At 41.9% G+C, this 19,077-nt stretch overlaps 1 protein-coding gene across 1 annotated transcript in view; it reads left to right on the top strand.

Moving 5' to 3' along the window:
- The first annotated feature begins 15,118 nt into the window (after positions 1 to 15,118).
- USP12 (ubiquitin specific peptidase 12) overlaps positions 15,119 to 19,077 on the top strand; it is a 38,966-nt gene continuing 35,007 nt past the window's right edge. The window contains exon 1 of the mRNA XM_065830433.2: positions 15,119 to 15,432. Within this exon, the coding sequence (XP_065686505.1) occupies positions 15,385 to 15,432 (48 nt within the window). The 5' untranslated portion in view covers positions 15,119 to 15,384. The remainder of the gene's footprint in view (positions 15,433 to 19,077) is intronic.

Here is a 19,077-nt window from a genome sequence, read left to right as displayed (position 1 = left end):
CCACAAGGAGTTGCGTTTGGTAAATAAAAATATAATCAGCGAAGAAGTTGTTTCACGACATTAAATAAGTGCAGGGAAACTGAAATCGGTGGTAATGTGAGTGTTCCGCTGCTGTGTGTCAGTCGCAGCTGGAGATGCTGGTAGTCCCCGGCAGGAGAGCACGACTGGGGAAGCAAACCTACAGAGAGGCAAAGAGGCTGCTCAGGTTTGGGGAATTTTTAATTATTCGTAGGACTGTGTGCTGAGGCCTATGTTTTTATATAATGTCCTGAGTTGGAAGAGACCCACAGGGATCATAGAGTCCAACTCCTGTCCCTGCACATGACAACCCCACAGTTCACACCATGTGTCTGAGGGTGTTGTCCAGCCTATTGTTGAACACTGTCAGGCTTGGGGCTGTGACACCTCCCTGGGGAGCCTGTTCCAGTGCTCCACCACCCTCTGGGGGAAGAACCTTTTCCTAATGTCCAACCTAAACCTCCCCTGGCACATCTTCCTGCCATTCCCTCGGGTTCTGTCATTGGTCACTAAAGAAAAGAGTTTGGTGCCTACCCTTTCTCATCCTCTTGTGAGGAAGCTGTAGCCACTATGAGGTCTCCTCTCAGTCTCCTCTTCTCAAGACTGAACAAACCAAGTGACTTTAGCCGCTCCTCATACGGCTTCCCCTCCAAACCCTTCACCACCTTCATAGCCCTCTTCTGGACACTCTCTAGTAGCTTAATATCTTTTTTATCCTGTATTGCCCAGACCTGCACACAGCGCTCCAGGTGAGGCCGCACCAGTGCAGAGCAGAGCCAGACAACCACCTCCCTGCCTGGCTGGCAATGCTGTGCTGGATGCACACAGGACACAGTTGGCTCTCTTGGCTGCCAGGGCACACTGTTGTCTCATGTTCAACTCGCCATCGACCCCCAGATCCCTCTCTGCAGAGCTGGTTTCCAGCCTCTTGTCCCCCAGTCTCTATGTGCAGCCAGGGTTGCCATGTCCCAGATGCAAAATCCTGGACTTGCTCAGATATTAAATGCTATAATCTCCAATTTGCATGACAGATGTTTCCACAAAGATAAATAAAGTACAGATTCTGACCGAAGAGCCTTTATACAGCCACAGGTTGCATCAGCTGTGTAGTGCCTGAAAATGAAATGGACTGGTGAGCAGCTCCCAGAGCTGGTGGCCTGACTCAGTGTGTTTGTGCATCGTCAATGTTGGAGCAGCCAGGAATTGTCATGGGAAGCTGATGGCAGGCGGGAGTAAGGCAAACAAGGGCCTCCCTCCCTCCCCCGAGCTAAACGTGCAGGGACAATTCAAAACTTGTCTCAGCGGGAAGCTGCCCTACTGCAGGAATTTTTGTTTTGAATGAAAGAAGCACATATTTAATTTAGGGGAGGGATGATTACTTAAAGTGGCATATAAAAACATGTTTGATCCTCTGAATAACTTCATAGTTCTTGTAATGTTGTTTTGCAAAACTTAAGCATTTCTATCAGCATTTTAAAGCTAGTTTAATATTTATAGATTGCAAGAATGGATATGTAGGATTAAATACACTATCAGGTTCTGCTTGCAAAGCTAGCTGGCGGGGCGTGTTATGACAGAGGCCGTGTCTCCACACTAAATCCCTTGGAGTAAAGTGTGCCTGTATTTGAGGTCTGCACCATGAAAAATCTAGGATTTACAGCACCTGATATGTCTGCAGAGAAAATCTGTATCATTTGATATGCATTCAGCATTGGTTTCCAAGCATGAAGATAGCTACGAGCCTGAACAGCTCTTAGGTGAGGAAGCACGTTTGCAACAGGTACAGAGATTTCAGGGAGGATATAAAGCAAATGCAGGAAGCCAGATCCTAAAAGGCACTAATGAATAAAGGAAGGTAGGGATTTTCAGTGAGCTGAACTCCTAAGTCTTGCTAGTGATTTACATAAGAGGGCAGATTGTCTCCACATCAAGCAAGAAAGAATGGGGAAGAAACTCCACATGTTGAAACTCATGTCCACGTATAGAGCATGTAAGTGTAATTCATAAGGGAGCAGTAACCGTGAACTTAATTGAACTCTGCTTTATTGGGGCCAAGTAAGACATTCAGGAGTTGCTACATTTTTTTTCCTGAATAAATTGCATGACACGTTTATTCAAAATTTCAATAATGTTTTTGTTCATAAAAGTTACCTTGATTAGCACACTCCCAGGATCCTTCATTAGCTTAACATTTCAAAGAAACAACCATGTTTCACAGTTTATCTTCATTGAATCATTTGCTGGCCATGCTCTCTGGGTCTGATCCAGAAGTACATCCTGTCTACCAGCATTTGATACATGGTTTCCCAAATCTGTGGCCTGCTGAGCACTTAAAAGGCTGCAGAGCCTTTGTACATTGCTCACAAAAGGATTTCTTAATAGTGTCTGTCTCCAGTAGATAAAGGTGCACAAATTGTGGGGTGAGATCTGATCTGGAAATGAGCTAGCAGCCCAGCAGATGTTGGGGAGACCTGCAGCTCTTCATTCCAGCCTGCAGGTGCTTCCCTTACTGCCCTGCGTCCTCCCCTCAGAAGCCCAGCCTAAACTGCTCTTCCTTGATCAAACTGCAATTGTACAATCCAGATTCCAGTTTCTCCTGGGCTGTACAGCAAACACCACATCTGGTCCTGCTTCAGAAACACCACATCCTCAAGACTGGGCTGGATGCAAGTGGCAACACCCAGTTTAACATGAAGATCTAAAACCTCATTAAGGTCCAAGGCTAGTGCTCCACCCATTAATGTACTCTGAAAATCTTACTACACTGCAGCAGACTGAATTTCTTTCCTCCTCTTCCTGGCTTGGAGGTAGAGCAAGAGAGAGAAAGCAGCTTCAATGGAAGCCAATTCAAATGTTGCTGGGGAAAGGAGCTTGAAAGGGAGGGCTTATTAGAAGTCTGAGGAGTGGGGACTAGATCAACATCACTTTGTTTTTGGAATGGAAAGTACCATGCAAAAAACCAACATTTCCACTCCCCAAGCTCCTATAGTTACAATTCTGGCATCTTCTCTGGTAGAGCCCCATTTTGTTTCTGATGCTGCGCTGCAGTATCTGTCTGGACAACAGCTCTCTCTAAAGAATAAATGTGCTGTGATGGCTCTGTACATGGAGCTGTCAGGAGTTCTCCACTGAAATTTTAATGCACAGTGGGATCTGGCTCGCTCCTATGCTCAGAGGACCAAGTGATACACACAGAGATCTCAAGTGTGACATTCCATTTGTGTTAGGTTATTCGGCAGAGCTGTGGAAGGAATTTAAATTAACAAGAGTTTGTAAAGGGCTTTGAGGTGAAAAATGAAATATATTCTCCTTCAGTAGGGTGCAAGTCTCCTGTATCTCACATAATGAATTCATTAAGCAAAAAAAAAAAAAAAAAAGAAAAAGAGATAGCTGATCATGGCTGGAGCAAAATTTTAAGAGAAATCACTGAGAATAGGTGTTGAATAAAAAGGATTTAAATCTGCAGTTCCTCTTTTGATAATGCTGCAAAACCAAAAGTGCATATTGAAAATCAAGATTGTGAAGCTAATTGGTTACCCCATGGCAGGCTCCTGTCCATAGAAGTGCAGCATCTACCTGTGCTTTTGATCAAAAAGTTACTGACCAAAGTAATCTGTCACCTCATAAGTTGACACTGTTGTTCCCATTGTTCACTCTTTCCAAAAGGATCATGTTATGTGGCATCTCAGAGTCCTGCATCTGTCCTCTTTCATAGTCTCTTTAGCTTCCTGATGATTCTATCTCAAACGACCTTTTTATTTCTGGTAGTCAGTTCAGCTCCTCATCCACAAAACCCATTTTGTAACTATAAGCCTGAGCCTAGTTTAATGGGAGTTAAAATCAGCAAGACTTGTGTCTGAGCAACCAGCTACCTCCCAAAAATGACAGTACAGACAAACTCCCTGAACAGGCTCTGCAGAATCACACAAGTGCCAGGACAGGTGGCTGAACCAAGCTGCATGGGCAGTGAAGTGTTTCATGGAGAGAGGAGCAGAAAATAATGACAGTGCGCCTTTGAGAGAAAAAATAGGGCAAAAACTATAGGCCAGAATTGTGATGGGGCCCAGTACATCACACATGGGTGAAAGTTTTCATTACACTAATGTTGCTTATACATTAATTGCTAATTTGAAATGTTAGTAGATGCACATAGATTGATACCGAGGCAAAAAAATGGCCTTTTTTCCATCATTATCTCGACTGCCACACAACATCTGAAATACTGAACAAGTTCTGTCATTCAACTGCTTATTTGAATAGCATGGCATTCTACTTGTGTATGTACTTAAGGGAACACTGCACTACTGACCGTACAGTAATCATTGGGGACTTGCATGGAACCTGTTGTGTAACTGTGATCAGCTTCTCACGGGTGCCAAATAACATAATCCATTTGACAAACTTCATTTCAAAAAGAATTAATGTCCTTTCACCCCCTTACTAATGGAGTGGCTTCTCAGGAAACTGGTTTCATTAATGCAGTGTTTTCTCAAACTTCTTGTGTTACTGAGGCCACCCAGCTCTGTGTAACCTCCCTCGAGTCCAACCCATCGAGCCAGGAACAAGCAGCTCCTCACATTATCAGCATCAGCTTCGCTGTGTATTTACTTGTTTTGACTAAAGGTGATGAGCCACTCGTTGGCTGGCACAGCTGGTAATTACAGATACATTTTGCTCCTCTGTCACAGAGGAACTGAGCTGCTGCCAGTAGTATATCTACATAATGTGGGTATTTTTGTGGGAATTTTCTCCTGATAATGTATTGAATATAAGTGTAGAATGAATATTATAATATATTTTAAACCCCTTGATCTTTCACAGTCCCCCTTAAGCCCTTCACTAGCCCTCTTGGGAACTATTAACTACACTTTAAGAAATAACTGGCTTAATGATTAGGAACATACTGCTATTTTCTGTTCATTTGTTGATGTCTGATCTTACGTGTACTTCTAGCTGGAAGAACAACAATGCTTGCCCTTTTTTTTTTTCTGTAATTATTTACACAGAAGAATGATACTCTCTTTACACATCCATTTTATGAAGCTAAATAACGTGGGCTCTTGGAGCCTCCAGACACACATCAGGCTCTGTGCATTTGCTCCCATTTCCACACCTCTCTTGAGTATCAGGGATCAGATGTGTACACAGCAGTTCCAGCTTACTCACCGTGCACCCATTATTTCTGAGACACTTCCTGTTATTACAGTCCACAAAACATGAAGCTCCTGGGGTTGATTTTTTTTTCTTCTGTGTCTGTAAATGTTTCAGTGCTTGTTCTTAACCTGATAGCCAGGAACTAGGAGACTTTTTTTTATAATCTAACACTCATGCAATGGCAAGCGTCTCAGTGATTTCAGTGGCACAATTTCAGTTCTTATGTGTTACTGGTTTTGTTCAGGCAAAACTTGCAGTATCTTCAAAGAATTTTTGTCTATAAGGAATAAATGGGATAGAATTGACCTTTAATCACTTTAAAATAGATTGGCTAAAACAAGTACACCCTAGGAAAAACTGCAGACTGGCAAGGGCCAGGCTTACTTGACCTTTTCCTTATCTGATTTCTAGCATGTGACTATTTTATTCACTATAAGGTATAGTTTTAACAGAAGCTCAACCTATGCCAATTGGTTTCTCAAGACAGGCCTAACTTTGTATGGCAAAGAGATTTAGTTTTAAGTAGATCTGAATACGAGCTTTGCTGCTGAAACGTAATACCTGGTGTAAAGTATCACAAATATAGGAACAAATTATTGTAATGGTACACTGAGTTTGAACTGATGTAAGGAAAGGGGCTTTGCTGAAAAGGACCTGAGGGTCCTGGTGGACGACAGCAATGTGCCCTTGCTGCAAAGTCAGCTACATCCAGGACTGAATTAGCAAGAGATCAGCCAGCAGGGCAAGGGATTCTTCCTCTCCATTTGGCATTTGTGAGATCACATCTGGAGTATGCATCCTGTTCTGGGCTCTCCAGGACACAAAAGACATGGATGTAATGGAGCAAGTCCAGTGGAAGGCCACCAAGATGGTCACAGGGCTGAAGCACAGAGACAGAAGCACAGAAGAAGCTGAAAGAGCTGTGTTTGTTCAGCGGTCAGAGAAGGAGGAAATCTGATATCTCTCTTCTGCTGTCTCACGGGAGGGTGCAGAGAAGACGGAGGCATCTCTCAGGGGTGCACAGTAGAAGAACAAGAGGCAATGGACAGACCTTAGAACATGGGAGATTTATGCCTCATGATAGTGAAATGTTTTTGAATGTAAAGGTGGTCAAAAACTCAACTAGGTTGCTCAGAGAGATGGTAGAATTTACATCTTTGGAGCTCTCTAAAACTCAGTGTGGCCCTGAGCAACCTGATTGGACCTGCTTTGAGCAGGGGATTGGACTAAAGACCTCCATAGGTGCCAGAGGTTGTTTTAAGTCTGTGAGTGCAACTTCTCAACATCAGGTGCTGTAGTTTAAAAAGGTAACATGCCTGATGGATGCAACAGCATAAAGTAAAAATGTGGGTGGAATCATTCTCTACTCTATAAATACTCCATGGCATTGTATTAGTATATTGGTATCTGAGGTAGCCATTTGTATTTCTCATTTATTGTTCTAATCAGAGCCATTAACATCATCGTTTTTAATTGCTTACAAAATGGCAAAGAACCATGCTGGAAGGAAGGGGCTATATAAAATACTACTAGTTTTATTTCAAGTAAAGAAATGTTTTCTACATAATGTTAGCTGAATTCCAGTAGGCACAAATTTAAATGCATATTTTAACTATGCCAAATTAAATTTGTTTTTCTGTATGAATGAAGAAAAAGTAGAATGTTTATCATTTTAATAGTGCTACAAAATGCTCTTTTTAATAACGCATTAAGTAACCGGAGTTATTGCAAACTCAAGTACTGAGTAGATCGTAATATCTTTCAGTAAACATTATTGTCTTGCTCTAGTTGTGTCTTCCTGATGCTGAAATAAAATCCTATCCTGCCTTCATAACCTCTTCTTGAAAGAAAATGTAATAAGAATCAAATACGGAAACTACAGGAATAAGAAGCACACTGTTCTCTGCGTTAAAGCACTTCACATATGATTGTAATTCCAATGACATATTCTTTGCTAGGTGCTTTAGCAGAGTTTGAATTTGTGGTCAGAAAGCATCAACCTTCACTGAGTGATCTGTTTTTCACAGGCCAGCCTCTTTCCAAAATGGGAAATGGTCTGTAGCTTCTCCAGTCTTACCCATACCAGTATCTTAAACGATGAACCTGAGACAGACCCCATGTCATCACAAGGTATAGGTGCTTTAAAATAATTGTGGTTTTTTTAAGTATATGTGCTTTTATTTTCACCCTGTTTTGAACATATTCAGTCCTGCCATCTCAGTTTTCAGTTTTCTAGCTTATTGAACCAGAAACTTGTTGTAATAAGCAAAAGGTGAATTTCTCAAGTAATCTTCATCACCTGAACCAAGGAACTGTGGTTGCAAGGGAACTATCAAATATCACAAGGCTTGCGATAAAATAATGAGAGCTGGTTACGCTCTGACAACCCCTGTCAATGAGACAAAAACAGCTGCTCTGAACAAATACTACAGCCAGAAAAGAACAAATTGATGGTCAGTCGAGGAGAAGTGAAACGGAGAATTAACGAAGGATAAACTTGACCAAGCTATGACCAACCGAGGATAAACTAGACCAGCTTTCCTGTATGTATAGTAGGAATAATAGTGCTTATTTAGGAAGCAGGGTTATTGTTAAGGATCGATTCATTAATATTCGTGAAATGCTGTGGAGTCCTTCATGGAATATGCAAAGTAGTAATGTCAATTAATTAGCATACGTGCTGCTCCAAGGCAGCCGCAGCTTATCCACGGGAGTGAGGCAGTGCAGGTGAAGGGGCAAAACAGTGAAAAACAGATAGAGGGCAAACGGCAAGAGGAGATCCTGCATGGGGGGAAGAGGAAATGAAACTGCAGGGCAAATGGAAGGAGGAAATGAGGCCATATGGGACAGAGACGTGATGCCTGGGTTACTGCTGTATAAAGACAGAGGGAACAAATCCACACGAAACTGAGCTTTATTAGTTCTGCTGCTCATGTAATAACTTGTGGTTGTTGTTTGTTTAGAGTTGGGGGTTTTGTTTGTTTGTTTTTTTTTTGTTTGTGTGTGGTTTTTTTTGTTGTTGTTGTTTTTAGAAAAAAATCAGTATAACCACAGAAAAACAAGTATAACCAGATGGGAGTATTTAACCGACCATCTGTGAGTACAGAGGGGAACTGTGGGTTTTCCAGGGTCTAATCTTCCAAGAGAAGAAATCAAGATCATTCTACTTCTGTATTGCTGACAAAGAGAGCATTGTTTGAGAACTGATTGCAACATGCACTTCAACAATAGCTTTAGATCAGCGGAAGCCCAACATATTGCTAACTGTGACATATGTTTCGATTAGAACAAAAATAATTAACCACCCTTTAGTGTCATGAAAAACACAGGCTATTAACAGTAAATGCTCTTTAGCAATTTTATTATCTCCACAAAGTTGTTTCCAGTATTTTTTCTACCTCTTACTGATATTTTTTTTCTGCTGCATAGCTATGTGCATGCTGTATTACATATTCCTCCTCAGCTTCCTTTTTATCTCGGCGCTGTAGAGAACTGATTAGTGGGGGAGACTGTAACGATACAAAGACTCTTCACCTGGAGGCTGCCTGTTGTCATATTGTGCGTCACTGTTGTTATTACATGACAGCTAATCTTGCTCTTGGAGAACTGCTGCGAAGATCACAAAAATACTATCTTGCTGACTGCAGTGGGAAGCTTTGCTTGGTATTTGAGTAGAGAACACAGAGACTGAAGGACCGTCCTGTACTTCTCACCTCTAGTAATCACTCTTCCAAGTGAGTTTTGTGACTCTTGAGGTTTTCATATTGAGGATAAACTGGAGTTACTGAGACAACGGTTTCTCTGGTGCCTGTGTTAAGGATCAAATCTATTATTTTTTTAATACAAGTTTCTATTATTGAATGTATTTAATTACAATATTAAACAACCTTATTTCTAAACATCCTTGCAGTCCCATTTCTCCAAAAGATTCTGTTCAGAACAATGTCAAAAAGCACAGTTATTGTTTTCATGCTTAGCTCACGTCCTTTCAAATTGAGATCATTTTTCTTGTGGAATACAATGACATCTTTCAAAAGAGTTACCATTTTATAAATAGACTCTTTTTCTAAGAACTAGAACTTTATTTTCAGTTAGAATTCCACCTGCATTTAAGAGCAGATTCAAACAGCAGTAACAGCTTAGAAATCTATTGTTCTTTTCAACATGACTAAATTCTTATATTTTACAGACTCACTGGACATCTCACTTAGCTGATGTATATTTTAAGTGTGGCTGGCAGAAATTTGTATTCAGTTTAGTAGTGTAATTTTTTAAATTTTCTCTTTTAACTTTTCAGATGCTCATAATCCTTTGTGTAATAACAGGTTCATTGTTTGCCAGCTATGTATTTATGGCAAGATGCCCAGTATCAGCTGAGCTGTGAAGATGCAAGTATCAAAATATCCCCATTTGTCAACTCTGCAAGAAACAAACTTTACCCTCTGCTTAAAACAAAACAAAACACAGCAAAACAACCCCACCAATCACAAATGAACAAAAAACATCCTTACTGAGGAAAGGTTTGGTCTTCTGAAATTAGTATATAAGAAATAAGCATAAGGAGCAAATTTTATTCAGCCAGAGACCTCTTACCTAATTTATTCTGTTTAGAAATTTGGTCTAATAATCATTATTTCTCACAACTCTTTGTAAAATGCTGTGAGATTTACTGATAAAAAGTGCTAAGGAATAAAATATTTATCTATTGCACAATTATAGTTTGTATAGTTTTCTGTGACAATAATTTATTAATATTAATGTCTTGTATATTATTTTAACTAAGACTGAATTTATTCTTTTGAAACTATGAATAAAATGTATCACTTGTTTAACCACTTGCTCAGATCTTCCCATATCCAGCTAGTCTACCATCACTCTCTTGTCATGGCTCCCTGACAGCATGTACAACTCTTATGAAAATAGTTGTATTTTCTGAAAATGTATAATCAACATAATTTGCAAAGATTAATTTACTAATATAGATACTAAACTGTCTGTCAGTCCATATAAGATGGTTTGATATAACTTTCCAAATATTTCCTGTTCGTCTCTTCTGTTCCCAATAAGGATCCAATTTCACTCACATAATGTGTTAAGATTCCAGTTTGCATAATTTGATTCACCTCCAGGTTTTCTTGGAATTATCAAATAACAAGTTAGGAAAAATTTATTTTATGTCTTGCCCTCCATTACCTCATAGCACAAATCCTGCAACACCTGTTGCCCATAAGGTGAGGTGTATTTCCATAGCAGGGCTGGTTAATCTATCGTGAGCATACTGGGTGACCTTCACTGCGCTACACATCAATAACTATCCAGGTGGCGAATTCAGATGGTTTTGTTGCAAGGAATAAGCCCCCCTGCTATTATGTCTGGATCCAAATTTAAGGTTTCCAAAAGAAGTGAAGTGGTGTATACATACACAAAAAGTAACATGTTCTGACCTCAGATCTGACTCTGCTATAAGCCAAAGGTTGGACTAGAGACCTTCAGAGGCCCTGTCCAACCTGAATTTCCCTATGGTCCTGTTATGCTGTGATTTCACAATCATACTGTATATGAGTCTAACAACAGATGTGGTATGTCTGCATTCAGATACTGCAGCAACAGTCCGACCAGTTGGTGGTTTGACTGGTTAGCAGAGTGGTAAATAGATTCATGGGACAAACTCTGTTGTCGAGCAACATTAACAAAAAACTGACATGCCCCAGACTCAGCAAAACCATCTGTAGCCACACATAGATGATACAGGCACAAACATACCTGTACCATGCCTACTCTTCAATTTCTAAAGCCAACCTACCCACACACCCTAGAGTAAGCTGGGCTCCTGCCAAACCACAAGATTATGAAACAAAGAGAGGTACAGAATGAAAAGCAACAGTTCACACTCATTATATTTTCTTTTTGGTCCGCTGTGTCTGTTGGTGCCCCTGTACATTTGGCGTATAAGTTCTTCAAAAGATAAAACAGGGTTTTCTTAGATAGTGACTAAAGAAGGAAAGGGCTATGGCCTCTGACTTGCATTTCTAGGTGTTAGGTAATTCAAATACTATGTAATAACAACAACTACATGCTCTGAGAGACTTTCAGAGCAGGGAATTAAATCTATCTGTTCAACTAATGTACTTCTATGAGAAACGCATCTCTTCTTTAACTGAAGCCCTTAGGAGATACTGAATGTGCCATTTATCTTGGCAGCATATTCCAACCATTAATATCTTCCACTGTTAAAAAGTATGTGTAATTTCTAATTCAAATTTGTTTGATTTCAGTTTATGGGTATTTTTTCTTGTTGCACCTCTCACTGTGCAAGATTACAGATCACTGTAGCTATTTTCCTGTTTTGTTTTTGATAAGCCAAACAGATTGTGCTCTTTAAGTGCAAAGAATTTCCTTCAGCCTCAAATAATTTCTCAGCATTCTTTTGACACCAAGAACACCAGAGGTTAGCATAGTATGACCACAAAAATCTCCCAATGCCATAGAAGAAAATAATGTCTCTTCCTACTTGCATATCCCTGGTTATATAGTCAAAGATTCCATTATTAAGTTAAACCACAGCATTAGAATGGAAATTAATGTTTGCTGTCCTGGGCACTGTGAACTCTTAATTTCTTTTCAGCCACTGTTCTCTACAACACAGCCCCTCATCTCTGCAGACATGACCTGCTCACTATGTTTTTAAGTAACTCTACTTATGCCTGTATTAAAACACACTGTATCTGAATGGGATGAATTTACCAAACAATACAGCTCTTATGATAACCTCAGCCTAAATTTAATTTCCCATTTAGTCACTCTTTTTCTCTCACAGCACATCAGTTTTGCTTTCTCATTGCTGAAAATACTCATACATTTATTTGTTTTTCTCAGTATTAGAATCCTAGTGCTTTCCTGCCAACTTTCCTGAGCAACTTCACCCTTCAGAGCTGCCATTCAGTGGATTCCACCTACCAGTTTCCTGGAAAAAATTTATTTGTTCCCCTAAAGTCAGGCAGGGTCTGTAGTCTGCTGCTCTCCTTCCTCAGTCCCCACAGGATCATGAACTCCACTTCTCCATCACTACAGCCCAGGCTTGGGTAACCAAGCCAGTGACTACCACATCCCCCAGTTCTTCCTTATTAGTGAAGAGCAGATCCAGCTGCCAGTCACCCCTGGTTGACCCAGCCAGTATTAAGAAGTTCTCCTTGATGCCTTTCAGAAATGTCCTGGACTGCTGGCATTCTGATGTGTGCTTATAGTGGATGTCAGGCACGCTGAAATTCCCCCAACACTCAGGATGTCTGTTCAGGAGACTTGTTCCTAGTTGAAGTTCTCCTCAGCAGGTTGCCTGGCCAGTTGGCAAAGATGCTCGTCACATTTTGTCAGGTGGATCTTGCCTCTCCTCAGCGATACAAGAGATGACTGACATTTTCTCAGACAGCATTAGTTACCATTCTGATCTACATGTGTTAGGGTGACTCTGGAACTGCTTTCAATGATCTGTCTCCTCAAGAGTACACAAACACATGCACTATCCTGGAACATTTTATTTGTTAATAGTTCCAATATCCTCAAGGAGCTAAATGATGACAAATAAGTGATAATTTCCTATTGTCTTACTTGTTTCCTCATATTTTATCTCATTTTAATGGTCAATGGTATAGAAAGTGTTTCTGTATGTCCCCTCACTCTATGCAACAAGAGTTCAGTTTGCTCATAACATAGCACCTCACACAGCATTTAAAAAAACATCAGTCTCTCTGTGTGCTACTAATTTAGCATCTTCTCAGCTCCTCTGCTTAGTCTCCAGCCACGATTAGCTCACACCTGTCAGATGCCGGCCAGTATAGCCTTACATTCCCCTCTCTTTTAAAAATGTGGCCCAACACTGCACAATATCTAAATTTTCCCTTGGAATCACAGACAGAAGAACACTTCACACTAAGTATATTTTGCCTTCTTTCTCTAGTTTGTGGGCAGGAAGAAACTTCAAGGCAATCTCTGACTTTCTGTTTGAGTGCTTTTCAAGATTCCTGCAGTTTTCTACGGCCTGTATGGTTTCACTTGGTGCCACATAATTGTTTCCAAACCTAATTATCTCCTAGATAATCTTATAAGCCTCTGCAACAGTGCAATTGCTTTTTGTGTTTTTGCTTTAGGGAGGCAGCATGCTGTCATAGTTTCCTCATGTGATTTTTTGAAGACTTTGTCCACTCTGGATTGTACAGGGGTATCTCTTGTAGCATGTCTGATTAACACTGTCATGAATCATACTACAGATACATCTTGCTGCTTTGTATTTCAGTAGATGAACTGTTGGATATCTGAAGGTTTGACACTTCTAGCCAGCCAAATACTTGTTCTTGCTTTTTTGTTCATAAATGGCCAATCCACTTCTTTTGTTTCTATTCTTTCTCATTCTCCTGATGCTGTCCTCCCCCATGGTTTCTGTAGCAACAGTTTCTGAATGTAGTCATCCAAGAGGCATTCATTTTCTCAAATACTATACTTTTGAAATAAACACTCCTTGACCACAGATATTATATAAAAGAACTGCTTGAGGATATTTCGGGTTACACTACAACTCAGTTAGAAGACTTTCTGAATTCATATTCTTTATGTTTCAGCTGAAGGAGAATTTACTATTTCCATTATTTTAGTTGCTAAAGAATGTTTATTTCTGAAGATCATAGAAAGCATCATGATGTATAGATATTAAAATATCTTTTTTTACAGTGAAAGGATGCATTTATGATCTAGGCCTTATATGCAGAGACATTATTCTTTATGATAAAGCATCTTGATCTCCTAGATATTTCCTATATGTGAAAAAAAGACCAGGTGGGACATTCCACGCCAGGTGCTGGAATAAGCAGTCCAGGGAACTGGCTGAGTCACCACCCCTGGAGGTGTTCAAAAAGCTTGTGTATGTGGTGCTTAGGGACATGGTTTAATGGTGGACTTGGCAGCGTTAGGTTTATGGTTGGAATCTATGCTCTTAAAGGTCTTTTCCAACTTAAATTACGCTATGATTCTATATCTTAGCTATCTCTACACTTCTCTTATGCAGACATCAACATCTTGAATGAGTCATCCAGATTTCTATTACAGACTGTGGACAAACAGGCACATCTAGATGATTCATTTCATTCCCAACTAGACACCTCAAGTAGTTGATATAAATGACTGCTCTACAAATCAGATTAATTTTCCAAGATGTCCGAGACCGGGGCATACAAATCTCACTCACAGAAACCAAAGAGCTGGTAATCTAGAAATGAAGCAGGAAAGAGAAGAAAGAAATTAATAGGTACGTGCCTCTCCCTGTCGCCCTGTTCTTGGGAGGGAACCCACAGGAACAGCTTCGACAAAACAACCGCTGTTCTGACGTCACGTCACTTCCAAGTTAGCCTGGCATCAGAGCGACTAAGTTAACAGAAGGCATAAGTCTTCTTAGTTATATTTTTTAATACGCTTTTATCGTTTGTTCATGAAATACACCTGTTCACCCCCCTCACCTCTCCAGGCTGCAGTGGAACTCTTTCCGTGGAAGGAGCTCAACACTTGCAGTAAGGAAACATCCACCAACCCCACCAGCTCTTCCACCGTCACCACTCACCCAGAGGCGGCCCGTTACATTTCAACTGCAGGGCCCCAGAAGGAATAAAAAGAACAATAAAGCCGAAGCGCCGGGTGCAGCACAACCCGCCCTCACACCGGGCCCCACACCCACCGCCCCCTTTTTTCAAACGACCCTGCGCGCGCCACCGCCCCGCCCCCTCCGCGCCGCGCATGTCTGTTTGGCGGAGCCCGCCGGCCGGGGGGGCGGGGCTGGGTCCGGATCGGAGCTGGCCGGTGGGCGGGGCGCGGGGCGCGAGGCGGCGCCGAGGCCGAGGGGCGGGCGGGGAGCCGGCCGGTGACCCGGCGGCGCTAGGGCCCGGCGGGAGGCGGGGCCGGGCTGGGCCGGGCCGGGAGGGGCGGTGCAGTACGGGCTCGTGCGGTGCTGGCCGCGCGCGGGGCGAGGGGGAGTGAGGCTCTGTAGTGGCGGCTGTGAGCCGCGCGCCCGGCCGTTGGCGCTGCCGGGGCCGCGTGCGCTCCGCGGCGGGCGCTGGCGGAGCGGGGAGCGCTGCGCCCCTCGGCTGCATTCGCTTCCCCGTACTCCCGCCCGGCCCAGCCCGGCTCCGCTCGGCTCGGCGCTGTGATTGGGCGGAAGATGGCGCTGGGCGGATGGAAATCCTAATGACAGTCTCCAAAATCGCCTCCATCTGTACCATGGTGAGTGAGGGGCCGGGGCGGCCCTCCTCTGCCCTGCTGGCTCCCCGGGGGTAGAGACGCCGGGCGGTGGAAGGGGCTGTTGGGCGGCGTGCGAAGGACGGACTGCGCGGGAGGCCAGGTTTGCGCAGCGGCCGGCGGTGGGTGGTGCGGCGGCGTCCCGGGCTCGGGAGCGCTGCCGTGGGTGGGGATCGGGAGCCGAGCGGGGTTAATCGGCTTTGGGAGACTCAGCCGTGATGCAGCCGCTGGTGGTGTTGGGTTGGGCTCAGGGCGAGCTGTATCCTGGCTATGAGCGGGGTGGATGTGCGTGGGGTTTGAGCACAGCTTTTCCCCAAAGCGTGCTGAAAGCTGGGAAGGAGAGCTGCGGGACATCGCGTCCTGTCCCGGGTTGCTTATTGCAAGTGTGGTTTTAGGGCAGGGTTTCTAGAAACGCTCTCCTTCTACCGAAACTCTTCGTAATCGTCCCCAGCTTTCCGAACACTTTACTCGCGTCATGGGGCTGTAACTGCCTTGCCTGTCAGCAGAGGGGTGCTCCTCTGGTTACCCGCAAAAGGGTTGGTTGGTTAGTTAGTTAGTTAATTAGCATCCCGCGGGTCGGCTCGGCCCAGCGTGCTCCACGCACTGGCGTGTGATTCCACTTGTTTGCATCGATCTGGGTCCTGATAGCAGGCTGCTTCCAGTGATTGCTTTTTCATTACTCTCTGTCTTCATAAATTAGAGCCATGAGCAGATACACAGATGTGATAAGGCTCTCTTGGTGTTTTTTAAAGAGCAGTGAGGAGCTCAGTAGATTCACTGTTGGAGGAATACTGGATTTAAGGAAGGAAATATCCCTTAGTCAGTAGAAGTTATTACTTGTCATGGAAGAGATGTGTTGATGGCCCGTAGCTGAAGATATTGCATTTGTGCTCTTTGCTATATACTCTATGGCCAAATGAAAGTTCTTGTTCCCAAACCTGTTTCCACAGGGGAAGGGAAGAGATGATTAAGGGACAAAATACACTCTCTCATCTAGTTTGTTAACTTGCTGAATTGGGATTATAATGCCTCATTACGTCAAACAGTGGGAAATGTTTACATTTTATATTATTGGAAACTGATTTATGTTTTTCATAAGTCTTGCTGCCAAGAGGCTTTGACATATCAAACAGACATTTCAGAGGTGGCTCATGAGAATTTTGAATGAATAACTGTAAGCCCATGGGGTGAGATTGCTCGTAAGCCCATGGGGTGAGATTGCTCAGATAGTTTTTGATCAGCTGGAGTAATATTTTTGGTGAAATGAGAGATCACATCTTGGTGTTTGGACTTTGAGAGTCTGGCTTCTTGAATTCATGAGCTGTATACCAAGATCTTCATACAGCCAGATGTTGTAGGTCAGACAGCATTTACCACAGGAGTTATTCTTCTCTGAAGTAGTTAGATTTTAGGTTAGACTGTTGAGGAGTCAGTGTGGTTGAGCTAGGGCAACCTCATTTTATTGCAATTCTAGCTAATGTCTTTTCACCCACAGCTGACCACTGGCTTTTCTGCCATAATAAATTAAGTGCTGACCTTTTGGTTTAGGTCCAGTATAGGCCCTCACTTTTCTGCTTCTGAACAACATAGAAGTTGTAGTTCTGGACAGGTAAATCAGCTAGTTTGAGAGTATTCCGTAAGTATGATTATTAGAAATGACGTTATGTCACTGACATTGAGGCCAACCCCAAAACATTTTTTTCGACTAAAAATCTTCTTACGATTAGCTAAAGTGTCATTCTGATGGCAATTAGGTATTATCTTTCCAATCATAATCCTGTGAACTGAGATGGATAAACTGCAGGCATAAGATTTTTCCTGTGCTTTTCTGATTCATGAGCTTTAAATGTGCTGTAGGGTAGGACAGCTAGCACAGGACACCTGATGTAAAAGTTTTTTCAGTACTTAATAGATAGATGCAATAGATGATGCTTTAAAATATTTCAGTAAAGATAGTATGAAGAAGCGCTTGGTATTTACTGTGGAGTTGTTTAGAACTATTTGGTTGTGGTTGGGCAGATCTTTTTAATTTTAACAAGAATCATATATTCATGTTTAAGCATATATTTTGCAAAACCAAAAAGGAATATAGTGCTGAATAATATTTTTTTTATTTTTCCTGGCAGTTCTTCTTTGTGTCAACCCACGTTTGATGAATTGACAGACACCTTCCTAAAAATTCTTAGAGATTTTTCTTGCCTTTTCCCATGCTTTTTACTAAAGCTCTCAGGCTGTTACTTCTCTTCTTGTGTTTGCTTAGTACAAAACCAGTAACAGGCAATTTTTTTCAAGAGACTTCTTGTCCCCACACAAACCTGACATGCATGTACACTTATAATCTGTAACAGAACAGTCTGGAGCTATGTTGAAGAACCTCTTCCATCACAGTCCTGCGTTACATTACTTCCTTTTATATGTCCAGATTCAAGTTTCACTTCTACTGACTCAATTCTGTTTTATGTGTTTTATCCTTCTTGTTCAAACTCCGAATATTAGAAAGGAATATGTTATGTTTTACAGTACTGGTAGGTTGTGTGTGTACAGTGAAGGCCGATATCCAGTATTTTTAGTTTTTTAACTATGGTGCATTTGCAGATGATCTTACACGAGCACATTCAGTCTACAAAGGGTTGGTTCTTTTCTGTGCTTCATTAGTTCATTGATCTGTACTCTGGTGTTCATACCAGTGGTGGCAGAGCTCATCCTGTAGTATTGTCTCGTAGTGTCGTGTCCCTTTTGAGCTTCCTTGGACTTATTTGCTCTAAATCACCACTCCTGTGGTTCCTTGTGCTGTAGTAAGTCTTAATTACATAGATGGAGATTGTGGAAAAGCACTAGAAAATACCATTGCCCTAGAGTGGTTTACCTACTGTTCTTGTTGCAAAATGGATGAGGTTAAAAGTGTGTGTGTGTTTTGTTTTGCTTTGTTTGTTTGTTTGTTTTTTCTTTTTTTAATGTCTTCACACTAAAAGTAGAACTTGGTGTTTTACCCTCATCCATGCTTTAAACTGCAGTTAAAGTCTCACCTGACTGAATTATATGGAGTTTTTATGCATGGCTGAGAAGTGTTAAAGTAATCCATGCTAACTGCAATGAAGATGTGCCCCAAGCTATGCTCACCATAAAACAGAGATTGAATCTAGTACTTTCAGTTCTGTTGTTTAGAATCCAGTGAACACTTGCCAGCAGTTGAAGGGTATCAAGTCTTACAGTAGCTGAAGAAAAGAGAGTTTTTCTTTGTAGCTTAAAAGCTACAAAAAGGTACAAAGACGTCAGTCTTAGAGATACAGAAGGAAGTTGTAGTGGTAGTAGTACTTGTTTTTCAGTGTTTCTTCTAGAAAGCCGTTATGTTAGCACAACCTGAAAAAGTTTAATGCAATTTAAAAACTGTGCTAAACTAGAAGCTGTAGTACTATACATGAAAATCTTTTCATGTTTCAGGTATTTGTCTACATGTTACCTTCTCTATCTGGCAATTTAACATTTTATATACAGAGCCAGTGTCACTCATGTCTTCAGTGATCAATTCAGCCCCCAACACTGACATCAAATACATAGTTCATAGCTGGATGTGGATTGTATGATGTGTTCTGTGAGATGAGAAATTTGTGCGTATTTTAACAATCCAGA

Source organism: Patagioenas fasciata, chromosome 1 (assembly GCF_037038585.1).
Source record: "Patagioenas fasciata isolate bPatFas1 chromosome 1, bPatFas1.hap1, whole genome shotgun sequence".
NCBI classification, from domain to species: Eukaryota; Metazoa; Chordata; class Aves; order Columbiformes; family Columbidae; genus Patagioenas; species Patagioenas fasciata.
Note: the sequence above shows the minus strand (reverse complement) of the source record. Positions and strands in the feature narration are given on the sequence as shown.